A 27387-nucleotide genomic window follows, 5' to 3' on the forward strand; every position below is an offset into this window, starting at 1 on the left:
CTACACCCCATAAGGAATCTAACGAGGGGGGCAGTGGGGATATGGCCCCCTGGTGACAGCCACATTTGGGCCGTGAAAATGAAAAAAAATGTATTTTTTATTTTCATGGCACATGTTCCACTTATGTGCCCGTCACCAGTGGGGTCCATATGCTCACTGTACCCCCTTGTTGGATTCCTTATGGGGTGTAGTTTCCAGAATGGGGTCACTTGTGGGGGGTTTCTACTGTCCTTGCAGCACAGGAGCTTTTTAATTGCGACATGGCCTCCATCCTCCATTCCAGCCTCTAAATGGCGCTCTGTCCCTTTGGTGGCTTGCCCTCTGGGCATATGGCACATTATATCCACATGTGGGGTATTTTCGTACTCAGGGGAAATTACCCTACACGTTTTGTGTTCACTTTCTATTTAAATCAAGGCTAGACCAACATTTAGTGTAAAAAATGTTTAATTTTTACACTAAATCATTGATCTTGTCTTGATTTTTTCATTTTCACAAGGGGTTAAAAGATAAAAAAAACACTAAATGTGTAGAGCAATTTCCCCTGAGTACGGAAATACCCCACATGTGGACATAAAGCGCCATGCGGGTGCAGGGTAAGCCTCCAAAGGGAAGGAGCGCCATTTGGCTTTTTGAGGCTGGATTTGGCTGGAATGGATTTCGAGGGGCCATGTTGCATTTAAAAGGCCCCTGTGTTGCCAAGACAGTTGAACCCCCCCCCACAAGTGACCCCATTATGGAAACTACACCCCTCAGGGAATGTAACAAGGGGTGTAGTGAGCATATGGACCCCACTGGTGACGGGCACAAATGTGGAACAATATGGCGTGAAAATGAAATATTACATTTTTTACACTATAATGTTGGTTTAGCCTTAAATTTTTCATTTTCTCAAGGGGTTAAAAGAGAAAAAAACACACAAAATGTGTAGAGCAATTCCCCCTGAGTCCGTAAATACCCCACATGTGGACATAAAGCGCCATGTGGGCGCAGGGCAAGCCTCCGAAGGGAAAGAGCGCCATTTGGATTTTGCAGGCTGGATGTGGCCAGAATGGATGATGAACGCCATGTCGCATTTACAGAGCCCTCGTGCTGCCAAAACACTGGAAACCCCCCACAAGTGACCCCATTCTGGAAACTACACCCCTTAAGGAATCTAACAAGGGGTGCAGTGAAGATATGGACCCCTTGATGACGGCCACATTTGTGTCGTGAAATTTTTCCCTTTCACGTCACATTGTTCCACATTTGTGCCCGTCACCAGTGAGGTCCATATGCTTACTGAACTCCTTGTTAGATTCCTTGAGGGGTGTAGTTTCCAGAATGGGGTCACTTGTGGGGGGTTTCCAGTGTTTTGGCACGAGGGCTCTGTAAATGCGACATGACCCTTGAAATCCATTCCAGTAAAATCCAGCTTGCAAAGGCCAATTGGCGCTCCTTCCCTTTGGAGGCTCGTCCTGCGCCCGCTTGGCACTTTATGTCCACATGTGGGGTATTTCTGTACTCAGGAGAAATTGCGCTACATGTTTGGTGTTTTTTTTTCTTTTATCCCCTTGTAAAAATGAAAAATGAAGGCTAGAACAACATTTTAGTGTAAAAAATAGAATTTTTCCTTTTTTACACCACATTGTTCTGAAAATCTGCGAAGCACCTGTGGGGTCCAAATGCTCACCGCACCCCTAGTTACATTCCTTGAGGGGTGCAGTTTTGTAAATGGTGTCACTTTAGGGGTGTTTTTTAGGTTTTGGCACCCCAGAGCCTCTGCCAACCCGAAGTGGTACGGTCAAAAATGACCAAATATAACGGAGGCGTTGAAATTCACTAGGCGCTCCCTTATATCTGAGGCTTGTGGTTGCGTCAAATAGGGCAATAGGGCCACATATGGGGTATTTCTATAAACTGCAGAAACGGGGCAATCAATATTGGGGTGCATTTCTCTGCTAATAGGTTTATCATTATGAAAGATATTGGATTACAATAAAATCTCTGCACAGAAAATAAAAAATTTCAAATTTCTTACACACTTCGCTTTTATTTCTGTGACTCCCCTAAAGGGTTAAAAAACTTTCTGGATGTGCAGAGATTCTGGATTTGCAGAGTTTGGGGGGTGCAGTTTCAGAAATGGGGTGCTTTGTGAGGCTTTCTAACATACAGGCCCCTCAAATACACTTTGAACCTGAACAGGTCCCTAAAAATATCTGATTTTGAAATTTTACAGAAAATTTGGAAAATTGCTGCTAATGTTTAAAGCTTCCTATTGTCTAAAAAAAATTAAATATAGTTTAATAAATGCCGCCAACATAAAGTAGACATGTTGCTAATGCTATTTAATATATAATTTATGTGGCATAACCATTTTCTGTATAAGCAGAAAGGTTTCAAAGTTGGAAAAATGCATTTTTTCTAAATTTTTCACGTTATTTTGGTGTTTTTCATAAAGATTCGTTATGAGTATCGACTCCATTTTACCAGAAATGTAAAGTACAATATGTCACGAGAAAACAATCTCAGAATCAGCCCGAAGTTATTAATGAATCGAGTGACACTGGTCATATTCATAAAATTTGTCTCTGTCCTTAAGGCCATTTCAGGCTCTGTCCTTAAGGGGTTAAAGCATATACACTGTGTATACACTCCAAACTGGATTCCCTCTAGCTGCAGCACAATGTAAGTTAAGTATGAATCAAATTGGCAACAACGGCCGTGATTAATACTTAACTTATGTTGTGTGAACATAGCCTTAAAGGGTTTTACAGGATAGATGGATAGATAGATAGATAGACAGACAGACAGACAGACAGACAGACATAGATAGATAGATAGATAGATAGATAGATAGATAGATAGATAGATAGATAGATAGATAGATAGATAGGGATGGCCATCCATGTGTGATCAGTGGGAATCTGACCTCTGAGACCACCACCAAATAGCCTCCATGTGCCTGGCCTCTTTGCTGTTTGTACAAGCACTGTATGGGCTTGGGCCTTGTAATGTGGCTCGGCCATCTTCTTTGGAATGAAGACCTTAACCTTATTGATTAAATTAATAAAAACATTAAAGGGGTACTCCAGAGGAGAAAAAAAAATTTCAAAGCAACTGGTGTCAGAAAGTTATACAGGTTTGTAAATTACTTTGCTGTTTGCTGTATGTGTAGAAATAGATTCTGTTGCAACTCCTGCTCTAGTGGGAAGGATTTCTATAGAAAACATGTCTTAATGTACATATGTTGTTACACAGGTCACCTGCCAACCTGCCACCCATGACAACATTTGATACAAGTTTACTAGAGGAGACTGACAACCTTGAGGAAGAAGAACTCCAGCTAAATGATCTGACTATAGAGAATGTTCAGCATACGTATGTATGGGTGGGTTTTGTGTTGGTGTGTGTCTGGGTTTGGGTAAAGATGCATCTCAGTGTACAGTATCTGAATATTTCTTTATTCATGTGTGTGTAAGAACATGTTACCCCTTAGTAACCGCCAATCAGCTTTCTACCGTAAATACTGATGGGTCTTATTCTGATCCCATTGGCTTTTTAAGGTGGGATCAGAATAAGTAAATGCAGCACTCCTGCACAGCATCGCAGGAGATCAGCTGTCAATATGTCAAACACTACCCGAAGCGGAGATCCCCCCCCCCCACACACACAAAAAAAAAACAACAAACAAACAATAAAATGACATTATATTCCCCATTCAAAATAAACTGTTACATGACAGATTAAAAAACACAAACAAATGTACATGTTTGGTATCGTTATGTCCATAACCACCCTAGCTATAAAACTATGCAGCTATTTATACTGCATTGTGCACGCTGTAAAATTAAAAAAAAAACACCAGAATTGCTGTATTTTGTTAATCCCTCTCAGAAAAAAATGTCATAAAAGATATAAAATATTCATATATATGTAAAACTTGGTATCAATAAAAAACATACTTTTTACATTACAAAAAAAGTCCAAAACCAGCTCCATTACCCCAAAGATAAGAACACAATGGATCTATTTTTTGTCAGGAAGATAGTTTTTATTGTGCCAAAGGGGTAATAAATAAATAAAAAAACTGTACTAATCTGTTATCACTGTAATTGTATTGACCCAGAGAAAACATTTATTATGTTATTTTTACTTCTCGCTCAATAGCAGTTTTGATATAAAAAAAAGATATATAAATGATTTTTCCAATTTTTTAGTAAATGTTTAGTTTTTTAGTATGTGTTACAACATCATGGAGCTACAACCACATAAAGTGGGACAGGGCAGATTTTGTAAAAATTAGTTTGGTCATTAGGGCCCAAACTAGCTGCAGCGTAAAGGGATAAAATAAGGGATTTACTGAGATTATACCAATGCACTTAAAAGGAAACTATCAGCAGGTTAGAAATATCTATAGTGCACAGGGCGCTGAGGATAAAGGTAAGTTTCTTACCTCCATCCTTGGTGCCATTTCTGTGATATTAAAAGTTTAATCCCAATATAAATGTCATTTTGATGCACTGGGGGTGGGTCAAATGCCCCCAGTGCACCGATCCTCCCCCAGCTGGCCCATCCCCAGTGCACCAAAATTACATATTTGCTTATGAATCATTCTGTGCCCTATCAACTACCTGCTCATAGTTTCCCTTTAAAGGAAAATGACTCTAACCTACTGATATGTCTCTACTGCACAGGAGACATCGAGGAGGAAGGTATGCGTCTTATCTTCCTCCTCTCCACATCTCCGTTGCAGTCAGTCCCGTGCTCCACAATCTGGTGAGACCATTAGGAGCACTGGTTTTCCCCCATTACGTGCACTGTCCACCCCCATAGCACCGATCTGGCCCGTCCCTGGCCCTCCATTCATTATCATTAGAGAGGGGAGGGTCTGCCAGGGGCGGATCGGCGCTATGGGGATGGGAAGTGCTTCTAACGCTCCATGGTCCAGTGAGACCATGACTAACTGCACCAGAATGACACAGAGGAGGAAGGTAAGACACATACCTTCCTCCTCGGCATCTCCTGTGCAATAGGGACATATCAGCAGGTTAGATTCGTCTTTAACGTAGTTATGAGGTGAAAGCAGAAATTCCCTATAGTAATGTTATGTCTACCCAGTCTACAACCAAAGCAAGGAAGATTTTGTAGTAAATTGCATAAACTTAATTCTCCTATAACGTGTTGGCGATATACACACAGTGTAAACTGCATAATGAACATCCACTGACAAAATGAAATGTTACTCTGTGGCACATGGAAATGTTATTTTCATAATGGATGTTGATGTGCAAGAACAATGACGTATTCATTTTACCCTTACAAGCTGTAGAAACTGTAATTTGCAATGTAACTACTATTATCCCCACACTTCACCACACTCAACATATTACTGTCACACAAAACCAGTGTTTATATGTGCTGCTTGTCTCTCCTACTACATCATATCAGCTTTGCCCGGTCACTTACATCCCATTAGAGCATACCTTACTTTTCTGTGCAAAAGAACAATGACAAGCAGTGTATGTATTTTTGCTGTTTTTATAGGTTGACATCAGTGGAAGAAGAACTTGCAGTGGTCACAGAAACAGTTAATACTAAACAAGAAACCGTAAAAGAGCTGAAAACTGAAATTGCAACAGAAGAAAGAAGTAAAGTAGATCAGTAAGACGTCTCGTCTTGTATTTAGCAAAATCATGTCGTTTCAAAGGCTAGATCCTTGTTTGTAGACTTTATCATTGTCTGAAATCATATAGAAAAGAGGATCCTAGGAGTGCAGGATGAAAGTATAAAGAATGTATTTAATGTCTGTCACCATGGAGATGCTCAGTCTGCAATGGAGCCGGAGAAACAGAAGGATGGGAAATATTTAGGACCTGCTTTATCTTTTATTATAGATTAATTTGGTTATTGAGGGGATCTTTGAGACAATGTATCTTTTAGCTGACCTTCATTTTATACTTAGAATTCTTCATGCAATTTAGTATATGGCAACTCACATATCTGCCTGTCACTATCATGCCTGGAACAGTCATCAGCCAAAGACAGATGATAGACAGTATAAGATAAGTTCTGCAAAGTGTAATCTTTACTTGTGCTTCCCATAGCAAAATGTGAAGTGGGATGCCACTCACTACATAAAAAGCATATGATTATTTTCCTTTCCAATCTGTACCTAATAAATGCACACAGTATAGGTATAATATTCACAGCTTAGGGATAATGCACACAGTATAGGCATAATGTTCACAGCTTAGGGATAATGCACACAGTATAGGCATAATGTTCACAGCTTAGGGATAATGCACACAGTATAGGTATAATATTCACAGCTTAGGGATAATGCACACAGTATAGGCATAATGTTCACAGCTTAGGGATAATGCACACAGTATAGGTATAATATTCACAGCTTAGGGATAATGCACACAGTATAGGCATAATGTTCACAGCTTAGGGATAATGCACACAGTATAGGCATAATGTTCACAGCTTAGGGATAATGCACACAGTATAGGTATAATGTTCACAGCTTAGGGATAATGCACACAGTATAGGTATAATGTTCACAGCTTAGGGATAATGCACACAGTATAGGCATAATGTTAGCAGCTTAGGGATAATGCATCCAGGGAAGTCACTGAACATAGTTAAAGGAAAAGTCCCAAAAGACAGGAAGAGAGGGGTTCGTGAAAATTATATACTCACCTGTCCTTGTGCCTCCATTGTGCTGCACCTGGGTCCCACTGACTGAATTAATTTTCAGCTGGTGTCCCACCCCAGGCACTGATTGGCCAAGTGGGCAATCGCTCAGCCAGGTACATCAAGTTGAAGCTGGAAGAGCTGCAGTTCACCGGCGGCTATCAACGGCTGTGCAGTATTGAGCCCAGGACCTCAGCACTGCAAGGCAACAGTGATAACTATTGAGCCATCATGCCAAGTACATATAGTGCACAGTGGGTCCACCACTGACTATCATCATCTGTCCAAAAGAAAGGTGATGAGCATTGTTAGTGGGAGAACCCCTATGAGCAGGTTAGAGGAATCAGGCCTGCTGATAGCTCCCTAGTGGGAACAGGGCCTTGAGGATGAAGGTATGTCTGTTACCTTCATCCTTGGCACTGTTTCCATGCTGTTTATTCTAAAATTATCTGCCCAGTAAGCTGTTAGGAGCACTGGGGGCGGGGTACCACCCCTGAGCACTGATCCCGCCAACCCCCTCTATTGATATCTATTAGCACATAATCCTGTGCGGTCATCCACACACACACACACACACACAGGCACTGATTATCAATGGAGGGGATGGGCCAGATCGGTGCTTGCCCCCAGTGCTCCTAACAGCTTACTGGGCAGAGGATTTTACAGCTAACAGCACAGGAACAGTGCAGAGGATGAAGATAACAGACATACCTCCATCCTTAGTGCCCTGTGCTATAAGCAGGTTAGATTTGTCTATCCTGCTAATTTATGTGGTGTGGATATAACAGAGTCTGCGTTTGGGAGCTGGACGTTTGGGAGCTGGGACAATATTGTATCACAAGACTTTTTTCTAATTATAAATGTCCTAATGTTGCTCATGCTTAGGATAAGTATTGTATAAGCCAACAGTACATGACAACAATAGTAAGAAAGCTCTGTTCATTGTTTTATTTTTCAACAGAATTAGCCTCCTGGCCAAATGTCAGGCTCTTCAGGATGCCATTTTGCAGTATAACATGTCTCTGTGTAGCAAGGTCAAGCTCCAAGGTCAAAAAGATATACTGAAAAAGAAGATAAGTGAGCTTGGCACCAGAGATCCTCCTCCAGCACTTCAGCTACAGGACGATGGACAATCTATTTGCTCAATTGTGAGTTTTCTCTTTGTTTGTTTGTTTCATCTAATAATAACAATAAAACAAAACAGAAGAAAACTAATGAGCCAAATAAAATCCAAATAGTTTTCATTATAACAGTGCAAAATACAAATCAAGACCCCCCCCCCATCTATGCCCATAGATTTATGTAAGCCATATTCAGGTGTTTGGGACAGTCACATAAATTTCTGCAACAAATCTGCCACATGTATGAAAAGAATAGCTACATTAAGATTTTTATTACCTTCAGCAGCAGACACAAGCTGTTTTATGAAAAAATCTGTAGATGGAGCTAAATACTGCTGTGTAACCACAAAATCCTTTTGCAGCCCTCTATAGTATTATACATACATTTACCAGATCCTGATTTTTGTTTTATCCTTAAAGTGTACCTGTATTTAGGAAAAGCATTTGACATGTCCCAGGGACATGAAAAAAGAGATACAGAGTCCATAGTTTAATCAAATTCCAAGCTTTTATGTACATTTTCAGGTACAGCAAATGCAACATTTTCATCCCAAGGAGGGGGAGGGGTGCTTTATCAAGCACTGTTAACCCTGGTGGACAATTCTTTGGAGCTTCAATGTCACAGAGACTCGTCAAAAGTTTTGATTGGTTGTGGCTTGAGTGTTCAGACCAATCAGGAGAACCAGCGGGGAGACGACCGCACTACTGTGTACTCCTCCCCCCACTCCGTCAGTTGTTTGAGCAAGATAGCTCCATAGGCTTACATTATGTGGCTGCCCAGGTCACATGACACAGAGCCAAACGAGAACAAACAGAGTGCAGACTTCTTTGTTCTTCGTTTTCCTGATTGGTCATGGTTTGACCATTCAAAGCCCAACCGACCGAAACGTTAAAGATGTTTGTGTGACATCACCAAAGCAAGGATCCAACAGCACCTCTGGATCACAGTCCACAGAAATAGATATATTAGAGGATGTATGCAAGCAGGTCAGTTATCCCAGGAACTGACACTATAACATCAGGTCCGACAGCATCCAGGTAAGTATTTCAAAGCTTTATTGGAACATCCAGGTACTTATAGCATGCAACATTTCAACCAGCATACATACAAATGAGCACACAAATTAAACATATATGTATGTATGTGTGATAAAGACCACACTGGTCGAAACTTTGCTTGCTATATGTACCTGAAAGTTCCAATAAAGCCTTAAAATACTTACCTGGATGTTGTCGGACTCTGCCTTCACGCTATGTCTGTGTGACATGTTAAAGGTTTTTCCTAATGACAGGTACGCTTGTCACCGAACTCTCAGCAAACACTAATGTCATTCATAATTGTTGATTTACAGAATGTTATACTTGTTGGAACTTGTTTTGTTTCCTTATAGGACAGGGAGAGTACTCTAAATCAGACTCTGGAAAATATTAAGAATCACATTTCTGGGATATTTCGGCCCAAAATTTCTGTGAGTAATATTGATTTTATTTATATTCTTCTTAATTATAAAGTTACATATACGCTTACAAGTATTGTGTGCTCAGATCAGATCCTGTGCAGAGGACTATGAGGCATTTGGCTTCTATTACTAATATAATTGTAGAATTAAAGTGACACTGTTGTTTAAGAAAACTTTAGACATGTCACAGAGACATGTCAAAAGTTTTGATCATGCAAAAGGACGCTGGTTGACCTCAGGGAGATCAACCAAAACATGGCAGAGACACCATCATGTGTCTCGACATCAGTGTATCTAGGACATTGCCCCCTGGGAAATCAAATATGCAAAAAAACACTGCAGAGACACCATCACGTGTTTCGATGTCAGTGAGCTAGCCAGACCTTCCTCTGGGAAGGAACAACCAAGCCAAGGAATGTCTCCAGTCAAGGAAACCACCTAAGCAAGGTATCCATCCACAGACAGCTGTTTCGGGTGTTTGCCCCTCATCAGTGTGGAGTAGGATTCTGGCTAGTGGGAGCAATGACTAGTAAGTGCATGCAAAAGGACGCTGGTTGAACTCAGGGAGATCACCATCACGTGTCTCAATGTCAGTGTATCTAGGACATTGCCCTTTGGGAAATCAAATATGCAAAAAAAAAAACACTGCAAAGCTAGTTTTGATCAGTCCGGATCGAAAGTTTTTCCAAATGATAGTGACACTTTAAGGTAAATGTGTTATGTACAAATAACAGCTAGGACTGGGGAAAAACATGTGGTCTAAACAGGAATTGGAACTAAACCACATAAGTTTGTGGTAAAAACATGTGTTTTTGCAGTGCACTTCTTAGCCGTGTGGGATGTGACTGCTATGTGTACAGGTACGCTACGGGTGAATGTACTCTAGCGAACTTACAGTTGGTTGAGCCGAACCCAAACCTGCATCCATTTTTTCCGGGCAGCAGTATTTAACGTCCAAGTGATCAGGTTCAGGTTCCGCCAAAGTTACCGTAAGGGTCCATTTACACAGAAAGATTATCTGACAGATTATCTGCCAAAGATTTGAAGCCAAAGCCAGAAACAGACTATAAACAGAGATCAGGTCAAAGGAAAGCCTGAGATGTGTCCACTTTTCAAATCCATTCCTGGCTTTGGCTTCAAATCTTTGGCAGATAATCTGTCAGATAATCTTCCTGTGTAAATGGACCCTAAGTCCACTATAATGCACATGCAGCAGAAAATCTGAGGCAAATTCATTGGATTTTGCAGCAGATCTATAACAGATTTCTCTCCTCTGCTTTGAAAGAGATGAAGTCCACAGTGAAAATCCACAACAGAAATTGACATGTTCTGAATTTTCACATGGGGAAGAACCTCATCCATTGCCGTGTACTCTAATCCACAGCAGATTTTCCATATACAGAGCTGCACAGAAAATCCACATTTTAGCTACAGGTACATGCCAGATTTCCCTTCTTGTGTCAGAACCTCAAACTAGCATAATATATGAAAAATACATATACATACAAAGGTATGTTCTGAATTCTTTCATTGATATTTACCTGACAGTGTCGCCAGCTCGGTAGGCAGTCAGGGGGTGACAGATAAAATGGGCAATTTGTAGTATTTTTTGGGAATTTTTATGCCTATTGCTGGGTTCACACTGCGTTTTTGCAGACCGTTGCATTTGTGTGAATCCATTTTGATCTGTTTTTCCATTGACTTCCATAATAAAAAAAATAAAAAAATTTATCAAAACGCATCCTTTTTTAGCGTACGCAAAAACGTTTTTGTGTGTGCTAAAAAAGTATGCGCTTTGATAGGTTTTTTTTATTATAGAGGTTAATGGGAAAACAGATCAAAATGAATTCACACAAATGCATCCGTTTTTTCATTTTTTTTTTTTTTGCAAAAAGGGATTAAAAAACAGGCTGCAAAAATGCAGTGTGAACCCAGCCTTAGACTGAGCTTACTGTATGTGGATAAGAAATGGCATGTACTCATCTGCCATATGAAGCAAAAACAGCTGCTGAGCAAATGGCTGAATAATATGATGGCCTTTAGACATAACCAGCTATTTCCCTAAGCAGGTCAAGAGCTGCACTATGGCCCTGAAATCATTTGACTTACTTTCACATCTGTTTTTGTTTTGGGTGACTATCAAAATTATCTCATAAACTGAGGGGTTTTCCACGATGACATAAACATCGCTCATATGGAAGGCAATGTAAACCATATCACACATACTCATATACCGAGCACAGGCTTTTAATGTATTTGCAGCAGGAACCACTGTTGTCTAGTATATAACAGGCAGGTCACTAGATGGCTGTCATAGTGCTCTGTCCTTGAGGAGAAAGGTGAACCATGGATGAAACCACTAGGAATAGAAATGAACGGTTCCTTGAGTGCTTGTTGACAGCAATGATTTGGTCAGTGACTGACAGGGTCTTATATTAGGCTAGACAGCTTTCAATGTGCGGTATACGCAGGAAACCCTTGGTGAGGCTTTATTCTCAGAACAAATCTTATAGAGCACTCAATGACATTATTGCTGTTATTACCTGTCTAATAAACTCCTATATACAGTATTTAGGCAATGAAATCAGGAAGAGAAGTATTATGGTGAGCTGCATGCAGAATCTTTCAGCATATGCACTGTTTATTTATATAGGACTCACCCCCAATCTAATGCCTTCAAATAGATTATGTATATAACCCTATTCTTCATACTGCAAAATTAATACAGACCCCAGAGACATACACAAAAATAAATCTAGACTCCAGACCAGGTCAAAATAATAAAGCTAAAATAAGATCAGATTCCAGAGGAAGTATAAAACTAAACAGACCAAGAATTTCTGGCCATTAGATACCTTATATTTGGTGGTTGTTGTTTTTTTTTTTTTTTTTTTTTTTTTTTATATTTTTCCACCTGCAACTTCTGTATGTCATGTTTAGTTGTCTCTGAGCTAGTGGGTGAAGATTCTCCCATACACTACACACTGATCCTGCCTTTCCTCTATATCTATGCCACACCTTCAAAAGCTGCAGCATAAAGGACATTATAGAGCAGTATTAAGCAGTATAAGCATAGGGGTATGGTATAACACTCACTGTAAGTTGTTGCAGCCTCTCCCTATGTTTCTGCTTATTTCTGTCTCACTACAACCTCTCCACCTTATTCCCCTTCCCTCACTATAAACATTTATAGGCAGCTGTAACGTGATAGTTCACTGAGCTGGAGATGGACTTTAGCCGATTTTTTTAGTGTGAATAGTGGCTTTAGGAGAAAAAGAAGAAGAAGGGAACTAGCCTAATCAAGTGGAGATAGGGGGAAATTTCTCTGATAAGATATATTACAAAGCATCTTACGTTCACTTGTACTTCTGGTTTATGCAGTTTGTTGAAAGTGTCTGTTTAAAGGAGTAGCTCACAAAAAAAATCTTTTAAATGAACTAGTGCCAGAGATTTGTAATTTACTTCTATTAAAAAATCTCCCAGTACAGAGTTGGCAGCAGAGAGCACTGTGTCAGACCACTGTGTTATATATATATATATATATATATATATATATATATATATATATACACATATATATATATATATATATATATATATATATATATATATATAACATACCACTGAAAAATATGATATAAAAAACTGCTGGATTCTCAGGGATCAGGGGCTGTTTTTACTATATCTATCCTGTAAGTATAGATGTACTGTAGGTTTTCCTAACCTATAAACATTTGTTAGATTAGAGAAGTTACAATATAAAGTTGCAGTAGTGAAGTTCGGTTGCTTTGATGTTGCTGTTCTGTCACAGCTGCATACAAGCTGCTGTACCTGGCTGTTTCATAATACGGGAATTTCCCTCCAGGATCCAACGTGTCACGCTACTTTTGGCCGTCATTGTATAGTTTTCTATATGTCTAGGCAATCTGTGACTCATGATGCCACTCTAGGCAATTTCCTCATTTTCTTCTCTCCTATACGGCTATTTACTCTTCCTCTAGGGTTTTTGATTAGCAAACTCTAAAGCAGAAGTGGCTGAATGTATATTTTTTTAACAATAACTTGTTGCTCATTGTTATCCGTATTATGTGGATTTATTTGATTTGACTTTGGCCCGTTAAAAGATTATTTTTTTTTATAAAATGGCAAATGAACAGAGAGACACGAAGCTGCTGGGATGAACGGACAGTAAAGATTTTGCACAGTACTGATTGGTTGATGAATTCAAAGTTACTTTTCTTCTAGAGGAAATAGACAGGTATGAGCTGCAAGTAGAACACAGATGGACAGAGGAGAAGAATTCAATACAACGGGAGAGGAACACTGCCATCTAATGGTTATATGAGTGCTTACTACTGATCTCGTTTTATATACAATACAGGGAAATCCAACTCAAAATGCTGAATTCACAATGCCTCCATTACCTTTACACATTTACTTTCTGGGGTCATACATAGTCTGAATAAGCTTCTCGACAGTTTGAATTGAGACTATGTTAACACACCCTTATAATGACAGACATTTCTATTGGACGCACATCACTTAATGATAAATACCGGCTGTTGTTTTAGAATATTTTGCCTTTTTATAATATTATTTTTAAAAGGACAGTTATTTATCGTTAAATACCGGCTGTCCAATAAAAACGGCCATCATTACAACTGTGTGTGAACATAGCCATAGGGCCCCATTCCACGGGACGATTATCGTTCAGATTATCGTTAAATCGTTCGAGTCTAAACGATAATCGTTTGTTTGAATAGCAGTTAACAATTAAAAACCGAACGAAAAATCGTTGATCGTTTAATTAGACCTCGACCTATTTTTATCATTGCTCATTCGCAAATCGTTTGCATTGAATAAGATGTTGTTCGGTCATTCGCAGTAGTGACGAACGCAACAGCGACAACAAGACAACCTCAAGAGCGATCATAAGTAACGATTATCGTTCCATGTAAATGGGTGAACAATTTCAGATCTTTCGCAATAGCGGTCGTTTGGATCGTTTATCGTTAACAATTATGCGAACGATAATCGTCCCGTGGAATAGGGCCCTTAGGGTATGCTGATTCATGCCAGATTTTTTGCTGCAGAAACCTGTTCTTCTCATGTGGATGCAACTGCTTCTGTAGTGCACAGGATTTCCCATCATGGGGAAGGATTTTTAATTTTGGCAACACAAATGTCACCATATCTATTATTGGATTTGTTACATCAGTAAGGAATTCCTCTCATATTGGTGACTTTGGCTCGGCAAGTCACATCTAACAAGTGACAAAATTTTTGTGTGCATTGTCTGCAGTTTGATGTAACACCAATTTGTTATAGGTGTGATATCAGCTGTAAAAAAAATTGCCAAATTGCAGAGCTACTTGCACTATAAGGAGATAACCCCTTCCCCATTCAACTTACCCTATTTGATGCAGAGGAAGAAGCTGTATAAAAAAATAGCCAGATTGCCGAGAGTGATCACAAGCGCGTGGCAGTTGTATGTGCTTACGTTGAGGTTAAAGGGGTTATCCAGCGCTACAAAAACATGGCCACTTTTCCCCCTACTGTTGTCTCCAGTTCAGGTGCAGTTTGCAATTAAGCTCAATTGACTTCAATGGAACTGAGTTTCAAAACCCCACCCAATCTGGAGACAACAGTAGGGGGAAAATGGCCATGTTTTTGTAGCGCTGGATAACCCCTCTAAAGCTGGCAAAATTGCATGCAATGACCTTGTTGTAGTCACAATGCAACATTGCAGGGTTCTGCAACCAAAGTCACTGAGTAGCCAGGTCCTGAATAGCCCTAAAAACGGACTCATCCGGCTCTATCTATATCTGTGCCCCAGAGAAACCATTGTAAGATTTGCAGGAACATAGCTTCTGGCTAAGGGCTGGTGATAAGATTTTATATGCTCTCTCATTTGCATGATGAAACAAAGACACATCACATCTACCCAATACCTGTTCCTCTTCTTACAATAGCTCCTATACTAAATGACCGTAGGTTATCTTCTGTGTGCAAATTCCAAACAAAGGAATTTTTTTTTATAAATGTATATCTGAAGTTGCTCATGTTTTCCTGAAGTTGAAACTCCGACCAACAAGAAGAGCAGACACATGAAATGAAATGACATCTCAGCTGGTCTCCCTTAACACCCAAATTGCTGCTGAGTATCCATATTTTAAAAATTGAATGAGTGACCTCAAGATAGGCCATTAATATTAGATCGACTGGGAACTATCTTTTTGCACCTACCTCGCAAATGAGGGTTGCCAATCATACTTAAATTGTTAAACAGTCCAAAAACTAGGGACTTTCTCCTGTGTCTGAAAAAAATGGATGGATCCATAATTTTAATTGAGTTGAAGGAACAAGTACAGATTATTGTAATTGTCCTAATTTCAATGTTCATAGTAAATGCTATTCGTTTTACTGTTCTAAACAAATATTACTTTATATTCTTTATCATTTTATAAGGGGTTTTTGTTATGTCCGCCAATTGTCCTTAAGGGTACAAACCCACACACCGTATACGCAGCAAATACGCAACAAATACGCAACAAATACGCAGCAGTTTGATGGTGAAGATTTAATGCTGAGTTCAGTTATTTAGATCTAATCTGCTGCGTTTTTGTTGCGTATTTGTTGCGTTTTTGCTGTGTATTCGCTGCGTATCGCAGCAGTAAATACGCTGTGTATACGGTGTGTGGGTTTATACCCTAAAAAGGAAAAAATCAAGTTGCCAACCCAAGTGGCAATCGGTTGTTCCGAGAAGCCGCAACTCTTGCTGAAACCTAGATAACCCCCTTAAGTTAGAAGTTTTGGTAGCAGATTAGATTAGTAGAATAGTGAATTGTTGGTAACACCCATATGCTAGATTTAACTGCATGAATTTTTACTGGATGCATTAGATCCAATGGGGGTCCTACACATTTACGACTTTAATCGTCCTGTGTAATTGCAGGCAACGATCGAAAAATCATTCGTGTATCGTGGATTTAGATCTGACCCTAAAATCATTGTTAACTGTTCGCTAATCGTTCTCTGTCATTCCACATTCGTTCACTGTAATTCCGCATACGTTCACTAATCGTTCAGTGTAATTCCAAATCGTTTGTTCTTTTGCTGGGATCAGATGGAGTAAGCGATCGTAGTAACAATCGTTGTAACGATCGTAACTAACAACTATCATTCTGTGTAATATGGTGAACGAGTTCAGGTTAACAATAAACAATCTCGTTTGCCATCGTTAATCATTATAAATCGCTTCGTCTAATAGGACCTCTATCCAGAACTTCTGGATTAGCAGTGGATTTGAACGCTAATCTAGAAGTGCCCGTTGTGACAGGGACACTTTAGATACCCCTAATTCGTACACTAGGACAATAGCGATTGGGTTAATTTGGCATCAAATTAGGGTACTGGAGGGGACAGACTGCTTTTCATCTATTCCACAGTGCTGGGGAATGATATAGGGAGGGGCAAAGATCATTATCCCTATGTTTAGCAGGGGACTATGGTAAATTATTAATTGGGATATTTTGGCCGCCAAACTTTCTATGGTGACTCCAGAGGGGATACTGATCCTCTGTGAACCTTGGTAAGTTGGGTCAAGTTGGGGGGCGGCTTGATTATATTTCCAAATGGTGGACATCCCCAACCCTCCTCGATGGTGAAGAGCTAATAGAGTAGATGAATTTGTATTATAAATAATGATAAAAGGCACGATTGTGACCCCCAGATAAGCCAATATATACTTGTTCCAAATGAAATAAAAATGTAGTTGGGATAGTTTAACAGGATATTCAAAAGAAGTTTGATGATAAGAACCATTTTAGTGTATCTTAATGTGTTTTTGTGCAATTTACTTTCTGTTGGACTATTTTGTTGGTCATGAAATGCATTTGTGAATGAATAAGAGGTAGACATATTCATAATACTTTCATATCCTTTGTTTTGTACAGCTACCACCTCTTTTACCATTGGTTCCAGAAGTTCAAAAGCCCCTTAGTCAACAGAATTGGTACCATGGTGCCATTCCACGAACTGAGGTCCTAGGATTGTTAACTAACAATGGTGATTTCCTTGTTCGTGAGAGCCAAGGGAAACAAGAATACGTGCTGTCTGTACTGTGGGATGGCACGCCAAGGCATTTCATCATTCAGTGTATAGACGTAAGTCTCGAGGTTTACATAAAATGTCATTTCCCTATTTCTGTGCTTTCACAAGGATTTGTTAACCCTTTCACCTTTTTTACTTTACGTCTGCAGTAATGGAAACAGTTCTGTGCTCATGCATTGTATATAGACCATCATCCTCCCTAAATGTAATTCAATCCTCAGCACCCAGATCCTGACCGAATAAAACTTTTGACTTGTCTCTATGACAAGTCAAACCTTTTTTTTTTTAAAGACAGTAACACTGTCATGACCTTAACTTCGCTAGATGCATTCTGAACTAACTAACTAGTACCCTAGTGAGCTTGTTGACTAATTGATTTATCATGAAGTAGAAAGAAGGTCATCAGTGTAGTCACATTCCCTAATACACAGTAAGGTTTGAAGAGTCGAAAATTGAAAGAGAAAAAAAAACAGTGCTGCCCCTAGCAATTATACCACAGCCATCATTTTTCTAAGGTGGGCTGGGAAAAGAAGCTAGCATTTGATTGATTATACCAATTAATTCCCTGTTCATCTAAAAGTACAGATGTCTCATAATCTGGCACTTGTCCAGGCCCCATAATACAAACTGAATAAAGTTTACTGTATAAGTGTACAAGTTTAATACTTCAACTTTTTACACTTAAAATAAAAAATCTCATATTAGACCACAGTTGCTATAATGTGCGGATCTTATTAAAACAAGGACTGACTTTTTCTTAAATTTGTATTTAAAAGAATCTTTACAGACTCGAAGGAGAAGCCTTTCCTACCATCCCATTGTTAATTGACAATTTTCTGAAGACTAAGCAAGTGGTCACCAAGAAGAGTGGCGTCATATTAAATAAAGCTATTGTAAAGGTAATGTGGAGAAAATAAAGGTAGCCCACAATCATTATGACCAAGCACACAATTTCACTGGAGCAGCCACTGCAGCAGAAAGTTGGTATTACATGGTCAGATCCTTCAGGGTTGAAACAGCCCATTCATAGGGGCTTTCCTCGCTGGCTTGTTCAGGCATATGGACATTTTTGTCAACTTTTTCTCATAAAACATTTTCCTCCCATGGTCTTTTATAGCACATTAGGTCAACAGCTTATTAGAAATCAACAAATGCTTGTTAAAAGAACGGCCACTTAAACATCTATGGGGCCATTCGCTTTTATTATTGTCAACAGCACATCCCCTGTTTCATTTTTAGGCCTACAGAAAAGAAGCAGTGAGCCAACAAATGAGCTTGCTTCGGGCCTTCCACAGTGAGGGTACATGCCCATTACGGATTCTGAGGGGAGAACTTAAAGTGGATTCTGCCACAGACCCTCGCTTGAAGATTCACCCGTCCCATATTCGCTATTCTATGCTCAGGCAGGTTCCGCCATCTACCCAAAGAATGTCAATGGAGTACTCATTTAAGAGTCTCCAATGATTGCCCCCTCAGTGGAGACTCTTAAATAAGTACTCTATTGGATTTTTTTCACTGACCTCCCTGACCTTAGTGATTGCTGTGTTTTGTCGGATGGCGAAATCTGCCTGAGCAGATAGGATGGGTGGAACTTCAAGTGGTTGCGTGCGGCAGAATCCATGTGAAGTTCTCAGCTCGGAATCCGTAGTGTACACATACCCTAATCCTTCTTTTTAACTGATAATTAACCCATATAAAAGGACCTACAACCCCGCCCATGCCCAACTTTGGTGGACATTTTCTAGCTCCATTAGGGCGCTCTACAGCCATATCTCTCTGCCAGCTACACTGAATGTATCTCCTTGGCACTGTGTATGGTATAAGTGGATAGTTCACTAGGCATAACCTTCTTTAAATAAATAAATGAATAGCCATTCTCCTATCACACTTTACATTATATTTTTTATTTTAAATGTGTCCAGGCATTAATGCGATAAATTGTGTTTTCCTAGTTATACCATAGTAACAGCTGTTTCCTCCATTAACTATTTTAGATATCTTTATCCCAGGTTATTCTCTAGCTGTTGCCCAAATTTCCAATGGATCTATTAAAGCAGAGAATGAAGGAACATGCTTTATTTTTTATTTTTCACTTGATATGTTCGATTCACTTGTTCCATTTCACTGACAGCTGTTAGAGCCCTTAACAAATGACCATACAGCTCGGAAACGTCTCATTGTGCTTTAATATGCATGAGATCACTTTCTTCCTACAACTGTGTTTAACATCACCAGCCTGGATATGTCACAAAAATTTACTGGTAGCAAGGGAAAATCTTAAAATGATTTGAAGACATGCAGATGTGCTTAAGTGTGAACTATATTTTACATGTGAGTGAGGCAGATTAGCTTTGGTACGCTGAATTTAGTACAGGCATACATTTATTAATGGCTCCTATTAATATCTTACAATGATTTTTTATGTTCAGTGACAAAAATAAAACTTTAGTATTGGCAGAGAAATACTAGAAATGCAGCATTACTTATAGATACTTTTATTATAGTGATTCATTGTCTTAAGTAAAGCAATTTCTAAATTCTTTATTGCTTTTTTATATTACTATACTAATTTATCGCTTTTGATCCATTGAAAGGTGAAACGACCTACAGTATATGGGTGCAGCTGATTTACTTAGTATCAGACACAGACAACTGTGGCCCCCTGCAAAGTTTTAGCAGACTTCCCAGCTAGGAAATTGTTGGATTGTGTCCAGGAATATCCTTTAGTATCTATTGTCCCCTATTGCATAGGCTGCATAGCGTAACATCCCTGGTAGTCTAGAGTAGTAAAGGTGTTAATAGTACCACCCCTTGTGATCTTCAACTCTAATAGAAGGGAAGAGGTTAGGCCTCTGTATGGTACATCTGATACAGCCAAATAGCAAAAACTAATTATCAAAATGTCATACACCGTATGCCGATTACCACTGAAGACCCATCTGGTCTATGATAATATCAGAGTCAGGTTTTTTCAACATCACCTCTCCTGACTTGGACATTCAACATCACTAGCAGCCATGTGGTGTAAATGTGAGGAGCCACATTGTGTACTATTCAGTGCATGAGCCCAGACTGTCCAAATATAACTATTGCATGCGCAGTCAAACAATAAAACTGGGCACAGCACTCTGTACTGTGCATGTCTGGGGACTACAGTGCAACAGTACATGTGTGATCTTCACAGGAGGCTTCTAGTGATGTAGATAGGCCTGAGGTTGTCAGCCAAGCCTGGAGGGGCAGGTTGAATTCCTGACTCCATGACTCTTCATAATACTGCCTACTCCCAGATTACTTTTATGTCATAATTTGTATACAGCGCATAATGTTTTAAAAGGTCAATTTGCAATTTAGCAGCACCAGATTTATAAATGTTGGTTCAATAAGGCAGGGGGGATTAGACCTCAGGTCCAATATCCCAGGTTATAGGGGATTAGACTTTAGGTCTCAGACCTGCTGTGATCAAGAGATATAGCTAGGCAGAGATCACGGTAGCAGCACGATCCATTCACCAGACGCTCGCTAATTCTGACAATGTAGCCTCTTAGACTATAATGGGGCCAAACTGTCGGAATTGACGAGCGGACAGGGAGTGGATGGCGCTGCTGCCACACTCTCTCCTTGGCTATATAACATGATGAATGAGAATCACCCATATGGATCCCTTTATAGTTTTGTAAGAAAACTGGTATTTTAGGTTTTATAGTCCTTTAAGACGAAAAATGATGCTCGTCTACGATGGCATGTTTTTTTCTTGTGAGGTTACTCAACATTCCTTACATGATATTAATGCGTATTCTGCCATTACTCATAAATCCCATTAGCCTATTCAGAATCATTATATGACTTGTTAATATATTTTTATATGCATTACATTAATAATTCAACCTTCTGATCTCTTCCATGCCCTTGCTAGTGTACAGGAAATTGCTTTCTTGAGTAGAAGCAATTCAAATGTAGAGTTGTGAACTTTTGAATATGCACATTTTATTATATATTTGCATACATTTTACATTGTTCTGATGAAATTCTTCAGAATCATATTTTATACTGCTAATTATCAATCCTCCAACATGAAGGTGATATATGGGAAGAAAATATATAAAATTACTGTCTGGTTGTTTTTCAGCATTAAAGACTACAGCCATTAGATATTGCTTAGACAATTAGCAAGAGATACAGACCTGTTATGGATCGCTCCTGACCTTCCTTTTTCATGGTGGCTATCCATCTTGGATAATTGCCAGCAAATTGGTTACTCTCTGCCTCAGTAGTGTTATCTATAGGCAGCATGGTGGCCCAGGGGTTACCCTGTGCTGCAGCACTGCTGTCCTTTGCTTGAATCCCACCAAGGACAACATCTTACTGGAGTTCTGCATCTTAAACCCACAGGGAGATTGTACAATATGTTCTCCATAGTATCATCCTAGACTAGTAAATGAGCTCTGATCTGCTAGATTGACGCTTGTTTACTGAGTATATTATACAGTCAATACTTGAAAACAAGGGCTGCACGGACATAGTTAGCGATGTCCATGCAGCCCTTATTTTAAAAATGAAGTTTATGCATTACCTCTCTACTCTCCCTGGTGTTTCTATTTGCTTCTCCTTGCTCCCGATGCAACTTCAGAACGTGTCTGGAAAGTGACAGGCCGCTCAGCCAATCACTGGCTGTGGCGCTCCCACCCTAGCCAGTGATTGGCTGAGCCAATCACCAAACAGGTAACGTGGAGTGGACATTGCCTGATTGTTTTTGTCCACTCCGTGTTACCTGTTTGATGAAGGAATAAAGCATCTGAATTTTTGCTACAATTGGTGAGTGCCACATCCATTTTTTCTATGCATTGGATTTTGCAAAAGCACTATTTTATATGTTTAAGCACCGTCAGTAAAATGCTCCATTTGGCCACTATTCATACGTGACTTTCTGATCTTCAAGCGTTTATTGTTGGGAAGGGCCGAGGATTCTCTTTGTGGTGATAATTACCCTACAGATCTACCTATACTATAATGTAAAGGCATAGATAACACATCCTGATGTGTCATGCCACATGACAAGCTCAGCCCCCTACAGTTTTGCCGCTTACATAGGGATTAGCCATGTGGAAATATGGAGTGCTGGTGTCACTCTCATACTCTTAATGAACTATTCCCCTTTACTGAGACAAGCAATGACAGCCAATAGCACTCAGTATCTAGATATAGCAAGAATAGGAATGAGATATTGACTTATCTTTCAGGAGATTTACTTATATATCATTTCATTCTCCCTAATTCATTATCTTTTCGTTTCCTTTAGTCAACCACAAGAAATATTGCTTGATCATCCTTTGTAATGAGTCACGATCTATTGGTTGTTTAGTAGAATCATTAAGCCTCACAATGATAAAATGTGTTTTCCTTCTAAATGCGTTGTTTTCTCTCTCGTCAGTATATAAAATGTTGCAATGTGAAATTAAAATTATAATTTACAACTGCTGGTAGAATGTCAGGGAATTAAAAAAAACCTAAAGATATCAGACCAGAATAAGATAGTAATATTCAGAGATGTAGCTCTACAATGTATCCTCAGATGGCGTTCCGATATAATAATATTTACTCTTATTTTCTTCCAAAACAGGATAAATGGGTGCTGGAGCATGAAGAAGTTATCTTAGGAGAAAGGATTGGACGGGTGTGTAACACAAAGCTTTTTAATTTCGTTCTAACTCATTAGAATACATCATATCAATGGCAGCTACTAATAACGCTGCACTGGAACAAAGCAAACAGCAAAAGAATAAACAAAAGCTTAATTAAAACAACAGGATTCAATTAAATGTGTTATATCAAAAACTTTATCAAGTGTAAAGCTTATTACTGAGCCCATTGTGGAATTAATTATTTGAAAAGTACATCTTCCCATTGGTGCCCAAATATATAAAAATCCTAGAGATATAGGGAGGATTGATCACACTGGCGCTTGGCGTACACTGGCAAAAAGTTGCAGATTTTTGTACAAAGAAGAGCTGGTGTAGATTTCTAAAAGAGTGCAACAGGGCTGCCTCTGATTCACCAGATTTATTGAGAGGCATGCACCTCTGGATCATGAGACTGGGGATAATTCTTCCCTCCCCCATAGTGTATTGCATGCTCCCCATGTTAAAGGAGAAGTCTTTTTTATAAAAGTATTGTATTGCGTTTCTAGCAACACTCCTGGCTCATAATCAGCAAGTGTAAAAGACCCTTTAGAGATATTACAGGGCAATATCCAAGATTCTTTTGTTGTTATTAATTTCTGGTTGTTATTTCTCATACAGGGTAATTTTGGGGAGGTATTCAGTGGACGCCTTCGTGCTGACAACACACCAGTTGCGGTTAAAACTTGTAGGGAAACTTTGCCACCAGACTTAAAGGACAAGTTTCTGTCTGAAGCCAGGTAAGGACAATGATTGCTGTTGTTCTAACTGTATAGAATTTAATTAGATTTTCCTTTATAGACACAAAGCAGTGTTCCAGGCAAGTTGTTCCTTTTCCCTTTTCCACGTCTATTAATTTCCTTCAATTGCTATAGCCTTACTGACACATCCAGGCAGCGCTCATTGATCTGACACAGTAACAGCATGTAGAGTCATTAGGTGCTGAGATTACAGTCACTGGACACTTTAATATTGATTCATTTTTCACCAGTGCCATATAGACTTGAACAGGCTGTCAGGTCTGGGTCTGTACAAAAACACATTGCTGCTCCTGGAAAATGGCATAAGACACATATAACAAAGGTTTCCGCCAGTGTTTGTCATCTAACATCTACTCCTCCTGTCAAGCAAGTTACTATTTAACCAAATGAGAAGAAATAGGGAACCAGAACACATGGCATGTAAATAGCAATCCCAGCAGCTCGCCATGTAATGTATGGAGGAACTAATGCAATATTAGACCCTTATTTTCATATCTTCTAGCACCAGCTTCTGCTTTCCTTTCTGTGCATTTGAAAAGATATTTTTTTGTAACATAAACAAGTTTGACAGATGTCATCCAAAGGTAGATATGTGTTAAAAATTTGATCTGCAGTTATTTATTAGTTAGTATAGTGTACTGAGAGTTGGGTTGTCTTGATGGCAATTTATTGGCTATGTTCCCTTGACATTTTTACATCTGTCATTTATCTGTCTGGCTGCCCGTCAGTGCAATGACGGCTGTTGGTATATTATTCTAGTTTGGGATTACTAATTGCCCTTCGGGTGTGTCTTTAATTGAAAAGTCCATTGAATTTAATAGTAAGAACAGTGAAAAAAGAAAAACTGTGTGTGAGCAATTAAAAAATAACGGTGCAAAAGACATCTGAAAATAATTGGCATGATCATTATTTTGATGGCCACCCAGGCAACATCCGTTCTTTTATACATTGTGTGCATTGGATATCCATCATTCCAATGACGTCAATGCATTGCAGTCATTGAAGTCAATTAAATTGAGGCAATAACGGATGGCTTTTTAAATAGAAAAAGCGGATGCCTTTTCTGTTTTTTGTATATAGTGTGAACATAGTCTCAAAGTGCAGTTTTGGAATTGTTTAGAATTGCACTGTAAAGGGAAACTAACAGCAGGTTAAAACCTGCTATTAGGTTCCCATAAAACTGGGACCATGAGAATGAAGGTAGTTTTCAATCCTGTTTTCTATTAATCTGTAAGTCAGTTTGGTGCATGTGGGAGCTACTACAGGCCTTAGTGCACCGATCCACCCACTGTCAATATCCAGCCCTTTGCAGTGATGAGTAACCAGAGTGCCATCACTGCAGAGCACCACCACTGCAGAGCACCACCACAGTATTCATTCCATAGGCCGGGCTGAGGGGCTGGATTGGTGCACTGAGGGCTAAAGTATTGCCCCCAGTACACCAAACAGACTAATTAACATTTTAATAAAAAACAGGATTGAAAGGACAACTTTGTAATGTGGTTAAATACCCGGTCTGGCCCCCATTCCGCCACTTTCGGACCCCCCCCCCCCCGGAAGTTAAAGAAATTATACTTATTACTTACATGGCTTACAGCTTGCTCAGCCCTGATTGGCTGAGCTTGTTGGAAGCCATGTTATGCGCTCCAGCCAATGAAAAGGCTGCCGGTGCACAAGCGCACTGGCAGCCTTTTCCATCCCCTGGACCCGGAAGACGGCGGACGGCCTTGACGGAGAGGCGGACGGCGGACGATTCGAGTGGCGATCGTCACCGGAGTGATGGTGTCTGTGTGGGTCTGTGTTGTTTTTTTTTTGGGGGGGGGGGGGGGTCCCGCGGGAGTTGTCCTCTAACGAAAACAGGACTAATGGTAAAGGTAAGAAAATTATCTGCATTTTCAGCGAGTAAGATAATTCATTCTCAGCATCTTCGGCCTTATGGGAGCATAATAGCAGGTTAGAGTCTTCTAATCTGCTCTTAGTTTCCCTTTAAAGAGTCTCTCAGGGGCATTAGTGTTACATTGTTTTACAAGCTATGGCAGGAGGTAACAACAAAATGAAATATTCGTATAGACTTTCAATGGGGTGTGAGCTGGACCTTCTGTTATAAATGGGTAGAGTGAAGGTGTATTACCAGTGCACTACCTGGTTTGCACCTAGATACCAGACAATTATAAGGACAATAATGGTAGGCTCTCCCTTCAAGATTGTGTATATACAGTAGTAATATTCATATATATAGTTAGTAAATGTGTGATACCTGACACATATATAATCTTAGCATTAGAGATGAGTGAACCTTGAGCATGCTCGATTTAATACGAACCCGGGCATTCAGCATTTGATTAGCGGTGGCTGCTGAAGTTGGATAAAGCTCTAAGGTTGTCTGGAAAACATGGATATAGTCATTGGCTGTATCCATGTTTTCCAGACAACCTTAGATCTTTAGCTAACTTTAGCAGCCACCGCTAATCAAATGCCGAACACTCGGGTTCGGATAAAATCGAGCATGCTCGAGGTTCGCTCATCTCTACTTAGCATACATTAAAAACATTAAAAACAAATAGATTCAAACCATAAAATGATATAATTTAGTAATATAGTGTATGTAGTGTAGTTTATATTGAACTTTATATTGAACATACATAGAACTTGTCTTTCATATAGTTGTGTGTATTTATACACTTGCGGCTTTGCAGGGCCCTTGCTTTGGTGTCTTATTTTTAACCGTTTGTTGTACATAGTTAATTGTGCATTCCTTATGCTGTGCTTGGAAATGGTTAATCAATACTTGTCCATCTTATAGAATTGGTTCATTATTCGAGATGAGCGAACCTCGAGCATGCTCAAGTCCATCCGAACCCGATCGTTCACCATTTGATTAGCGGTGGCTGCTGAAGTTGGATAAAGCTCCAAGGTTGTCTGGAAAACGTAGATACAGCCAATGACTATATCCATGTTTTCCACATTGCCTAAGGGCTTTATCCAACTTCAGCAGCCACCGCTAATCAAATGCCGAACGACCGGGTTCGGATGGACTGAAGCATGCTCAAGGTTCGCTCATCTTTATTTATTATGTCTGTCTGCGTATCAATCGCAGAAATTTTTTGTCTCCATAGTTTCAAACATGATCCTTGTTGATAATATTAATTGAGATCTTTTATAACTCGTTTTAATAATGATATTTTAGTTGTTACTTAGTATACATAGTAAATGGTGGATATCCACCTCTCACCGGTCCTGTGGTTGGCTTTTTGTTTCCTCCTTGAGGCCCGCTGGGTCTCTGCATCTGCAGAGCCAACCACAAGTTAAGGGAATTTACATAGCTTACTGTCTGGCTGTGTTTGCCCTTACCTCTGTGGTCTTAGCAGCTCTTTCTCTTCCACATATTACTGTATGTACTTCCATGTCAACTTTTACATATTTGTCAGAATGCCCATCAGGGAAGTTTCAAACATGTAAACAAAAAGTGCAGTCTGCTCATATTTTCCATTGTCACGGCCGCGGCGGTGTCCCGTGCTCCGGGCCGCCGCCGCGACCTCCCTCTGCCCCATGCAGCCGCCGGGGTCCTTGTGCAGGG

At 39.7% G+C, this 27387-nt stretch overlaps 1 protein-coding gene across 1 annotated transcript in view; it reads left to right on the forward strand.

The window, feature by feature from the left end:
* FES (FES proto-oncogene, tyrosine kinase) overlaps nucleotides 1–27387 on the forward strand; it is an 89452-nt gene that overhangs the window by 41344 nt on the left and 20721 nt on the right. The window contains exons 7-14 of the mRNA XM_069956652.1: nucleotides 3241–3360; nucleotides 5527–5643; nucleotides 7643–7829; nucleotides 9194–9271; nucleotides 17218–17427; nucleotides 18151–18273; nucleotides 22992–23045; nucleotides 23671–23789. Of these exons, the coding sequence (XP_069812753.1) occupies nucleotides 3241–3360; nucleotides 5527–5643; nucleotides 7643–7829; nucleotides 9194–9271; nucleotides 17218–17427; nucleotides 18151–18273; nucleotides 22992–23045; nucleotides 23671–23789 (1008 nt within the window). The remainder of the gene's footprint in view (nucleotides 1–3240; nucleotides 3361–5526; nucleotides 5644–7642; nucleotides 7830–9193; nucleotides 9272–17217; nucleotides 17428–18150; nucleotides 18274–22991; nucleotides 23046–23670; nucleotides 23790–27387) is intronic.

The sequence above is a fragment of the Dendropsophus ebraccatus genome, chromosome 1, assembly GCF_027789765.1.
Source record: "Dendropsophus ebraccatus isolate aDenEbr1 chromosome 1, aDenEbr1.pat, whole genome shotgun sequence".
NCBI lineage: Eukaryota > Metazoa > Chordata > Amphibia > Anura > Hylidae > Dendropsophus > Dendropsophus ebraccatus.